General features: G+C 42.0%; 2 protein-coding genes and 1 long non-coding RNA gene across 5 annotated transcripts in view; 1 reads left to right on the top strand and 2 right to left on the bottom strand.

The window, feature by feature from the left end:
* Positions 1-1206, bottom strand: part of zdbf2 (zinc finger, DBF-type containing 2) — an 8519-nt gene extending 7313 nt beyond the window's left edge. For 2 of the 3 annotated variants that reach the window (XM_014008531.1, XM_014008534.1), the window contains exon 1: positions 1114-1206. The gene's annotated coding sequence lies outside the window, so the exon portion shown is untranslated. Of the gene's footprint in view, positions 1-958; positions 1055-1113 lie in introns of those variants that run through there. The other variant, XM_014008533.1, reaches the window with a different exon arrangement.
* LOC106517610 (uncharacterized) lies at positions 978-1923 on the top strand. Its single transcript, XR_001310229.1, has 2 exons — positions 978-1063; positions 1200-1923. It is a non-coding gene; the product is annotated as an uncharacterized LOC106517610 (long non-coding RNA).
* Positions 1924-1928: 5 nt separating this feature from the next.
* Positions 1929-4345, bottom strand: part of eef1b2 (eukaryotic translation elongation factor 1 beta 2) — a 4570-nt gene continuing 2153 nt past the window's right edge. Inside the window, exons 2-7 of the mRNA XM_014008536.1 lie at positions 3083-3202; positions 2865-3000; positions 2726-2792; positions 2410-2535; positions 2136-2203; positions 1929-2061 (exon numbers count right to left, since the gene is read on the bottom strand). Of these exons, the coding sequence (XP_013863990.1) occupies positions 1975-2061; positions 2136-2203; positions 2410-2535; positions 2726-2792; positions 2865-3000; positions 3083-3202 (604 nt within the window). The 3' untranslated portion in view covers positions 1929-1974. The remainder of the gene's footprint in view (positions 2062-2135; positions 2204-2409; positions 2536-2725; positions 2793-2864; positions 3001-3082; positions 3203-4345) is intronic.

Below are 4345 nucleotides of genomic sequence, written 5' to 3'. Positions count from 1 at the left end.
CTCTGGATGGATGCAAACTGCATTTGTCGCTTTGTACATGTGACGTGCAGTGACAAAGTTGAATTCTATTCTATTCTAGCTTGCTTTTTTAACTCCTGTGAGAAGTAGTCTCAGAAATCTGAGTCTGGTCTTTGACAGTCATTGTAAAACTTAAATTTGTAATTTTTGGCATCAGTTCAGAAATATTTCCAAGCTGAGATCTTTTGTCACAGACTGAGCTAGAGATGATTGTTCACACTTTTATCTCATCTCATTTAGATTACAGCAGTGTGCTTGTTGAAACAAATCTTCCCTGTCTCGTCTTTAGTCTGTGCAGCGAGGTTATTAACTAAGACTGGCAGAAGAAATCACAGGACTGCCTTCCTCTGCGTTTGGCGAGTTAATTTAAAATGTTTGTCTTAATTACTTGACTACTTTATGGTCAGGCCCCCCAACCTACCCTGTATACTATATTGAAAGTYTCTGCAGCCTCTGTGTTTCTCCAGGACTCAGAGGTCTTTAAGTGAAATGATGGTGGACGGTGGTACCCTGAATCCATTTTATGACCTATGGAGACAAAGTGCTTCAGGCTCTTTGACAAAACATYTAGGCATTTTTATTTACTTAATTGTAAAAAGTTTTCCATTTACAAAATACTAGCTTCCTCACTTCTTAGCAGTGTTTGTTTCAGTGTAAGAATCAGAATACTTTATTAATCCCGGGGAGAAACAGCATTGTTTTGTTATTGTTTTTACTGAGTTTTAGCAGARTACTGTACAGTTCTGAAACAGGAAGTACAACAGAATAAACTAACCAATCACAGTCCTYCATTCTCTGCTTCTAACCAATCACAGCCCTCCTCTCCCAGCAATGACCGGAGAACCGTGTGTCTTGATAATGAGGAACACAAAACACTTAGCGCGGCTATCCCGTTTGAACCGACTTTACAATAACCATGAGCACACGAGTTTAAACTGACCTGACGTTAATCACGGGGACGCCATTAGTTACGTAGCAAGGCCATTAGAATCTGTTTAACAGTCTGTCATCTCCGACGAGATAGCATKACATAAAAACTGGCCGGGTGAGTCCTCGAAATGTTGTAGCTTTTAATGAYCACTAATTGGCAATTACCTGGCAGAGGGATGTTTACAAGATGTTTTTCTACCGCGCGGTCTTCCATTGCTCGTTATGATTATTGTCGGTCTTCTTCTGCTCAGTTAGCGGTGGAGTGGGAAGTCTGCGAGAACATGCTGCCACCACCCGGTGCACAGGAGAACTGCAGCCAGTGAAAATTCACAGGGTAGATTTTTACCTTTAAAGGATTTCTATTAAAATTCACAGGGTAGATTTTTACCTTTAAAGGATTTCTATTTATTGAGGCTTTAAATACAATCTTCACTGGAAGAGAAAATCAACTTTGATTCTTCATATGCGTAACATGTACCACACTTTAAAGAGAATCACTTACCTTAAAGAGAATCACTTACACCAGCCTCTCCCATCTTGTGAGTTTAGGTTTGTTTTAAATGAAATCCTCAATGCTACCCTAATTTCATAGACTGATTTGTTTTTAGTCTATACATATGATCATATGGCTGGGGGCTCAGATTTTGTCCAGGTTTGCAGCAGCGTTCTATTAGCTATTGGAACCAGAAGACATCTAGCAGCCAATAAAGTCTGAGAAGAGCTAGTTTSTCCTTTTTCTTGTTTACCGAAGAGACGAAAATATGACGTGGACATTGGGACAAGACGAGGGTCCACTCTAAGCAGTTCATCTATTAAAAAAATGGCTTCCAGGTAAGAAAAAAACAAAATATCTCAAAATATACTCCTGTGTATAATGCAACCCCACATATTTGTTTTAAGATTTTTATGTTCAAATATTTCGCATTAAACAGATATGGTGGTATAATTTTACTTTTAAGCTTCACAAACCAAAAACAGAATTTATAAAACAAATTGTTTCAATAGTGCTTTTATTAATTGGTGCTTTTAGATCTTGTTGAAAGCTGCGACGTCCATCGACTGAACAAAGTCTTCGAAGGCGGTAATCTTCTCCTCCAAGATGTCTGTACCCACCTGGAACAACACAGGAGCTTTAACATCTGCAGGTAAATAACCCAWCAGGTTCTCAAACAGGACAAAAGCTTCACCTTGTCGTCCTCWACCACACAGCTGATCTGAAGTTTCTTGATGCCGTATCCCACTGGCACCAGTTTGGCTGCAGAGACCCAGTCAGTTATTAATGATCAATACATCAACTTCACAAATCAAAATTAGCGTTAAGAGTCTCTGCAGGTTTCAGATTTTTTWAAAAAAGTGTCCATCAGTATTCAGCCGAAAGATGGTGAGTTAGATCATCAGCTTAGCAGACCTCAACCTATGGTACTTTTCGTAGTACCGTGAGTATTCTGTGGTACTCCTTACATTGTCCCCAGACCAGGCCGTCCATTTCGATGCTGCGCACGCACTCCTCCAGCTTGGCCATGTCCGTCTCGTCATCCCACGGCTTCACGTCCAACAAGAGCGAAGACTTGGCGATGAGTGCGGGCTCTGGAAGGGTGTAGGAGGAGAGTAAACGGTGAGTTACCATGGAAACCACACAGCTTCCTTCTGATTGGAGGCTGAGACTCATCAGGTAAAAGAAAGTGTCCATCAGGCGATCAGCCGAAAGATGGTGTYTGGGTGATCATCACGAAGAGTCCGGTGATCACTGAGTGTGTGAAAGACGAGGGAAACGTACTTTTGGCCTTCTTGGCAGCGTACTCTGCCAGACGCTGCTCCTTCAGCTTGGTGGCCTCTGCGTCTTCCTGAAGCAGAGATCAGGTCAAGGTTATCCCCCACCATCTGTCACATGACCATGACCCATACCGTGACCTCACCTCCTCATCAGAGCCAAACAGGTCAATGTCGTCGTCATCCTCGTCGTCCTTGGAGGCGGCAGCGGCGGAGCCCGAGGTGGTGTCGGCCACACCTGCAGGTCCGTACTGACCCAGAGGTTTCTTCACACCTGGAAGACTGACAAGAGTGGAATTTAGCTGGTGATGTTAGCATACAGCTGATCTAATATCATCGTCAGCAGCAGCAGCAGCAGGCTCACCTCTTCTGGTCCCGGTAGGACTTGATGTGGTTGTACCAGCGGAGGGCATGACACAGATCAGCTGAGGGYGGTGCTGACAGGACCTCGAAAACTGCTACATCAGCCTGGGACGGGACAAACCTGAGGAAAGGAAGGTTGTTACCATGATTACTGGCAGCGCCAACATGCCTGGAAATGTTCATCTTACACCACATGTTCTGTTCTAGGGTCGGGCAATATCGGCAAAAAAAAAAATCACAATTGATTGTGGTATTTGGCCAATAACTATTAATTTGATGATTAATCCCCTGAACACCCTTACTTTGTAGTCACATGACCAATATAATGGAAAAGATTTGCTCTTTGTAAAAAGTTGTTCCAATCTGTGTGAAAATTACAGATTTCAGGCTGTAAATCATATTTTAAATTGTGTTGATAGGTAAATAAATTACAGAACTTTATTTTTAATGTTCATAATATTTGAACTGGAGAGGAGCACCGAGCGGACTGACCGGAGTAATCCCCAGTCAGTCTGCCTGGTGGCAGTAATCGTATTAATCGTCAAGTGCCAAAAAGTAGTCGATTAGAGTTTATCTGACAGTTAATTGCACACGCAGGGTTCCTACAGTTTAAAGCAAGTTAAATTTAAGACTTTTTAATGCCAACTGAAATTAAATTTAAGACCAATTTCATAATAAACTAGGGCTGCACCGATTAATCGACAACTAATCGATTATTAAAATAATCGATTAATCGTTTTCTTCCCCCCCATTCTTTACTTTGTTTTTCTCTCCAAACTGCTTTGACACCTTCCACTGCCACATCTGCCTTTCTGTCCTTGACACACATGCACAGTAGTGGTAACTGGGGTAGACCGTGGACGTCACAAGTAGGGCTGCACCGATTAGTTCAAATAATCGATGACGTCGATTATGTAAATCTGTCGACGCAGATTTTTTATTATCGATTCGCTGTATTACATAACCACCACGTGAATGTTCATGCAATTCCATTTCGGTACCTAAATGCATCATTGCGACTGTACTGGCATAAGAGTGGTGAGTTTTCCATGTTTTCCATGCTTGTCCTGAACTCAGCATCGCGCAAGAGCGTAATGACATCAGCACAGCAGAGTAAAATTTACCAAACAGACCGCCTCTGAATTATCTGGTGGATTAATTATCTTGTGAGCACGACGTTCACTTGCTCAAATAGGCCTGTCACGATAACAAATTTTGCTGGGCGATTAATTGTCTCAAAATTTATTGCGATAAACGATAATAT

The sequence above is a fragment of the Austrofundulus limnaeus genome, unplaced genomic scaffold, assembly GCF_001266775.1.
Source record: "Austrofundulus limnaeus strain Quisiro unplaced genomic scaffold, Austrofundulus_limnaeus-1.0 Scaffold51, whole genome shotgun sequence".
Lineage (NCBI taxonomy): Eukaryota > Metazoa > Chordata > Actinopteri > Cyprinodontiformes > Rivulidae > Austrofundulus > Austrofundulus limnaeus.
Note: the sequence above shows the minus strand (reverse complement) of the source record. Positions and strands in the feature narration are given on the sequence as shown.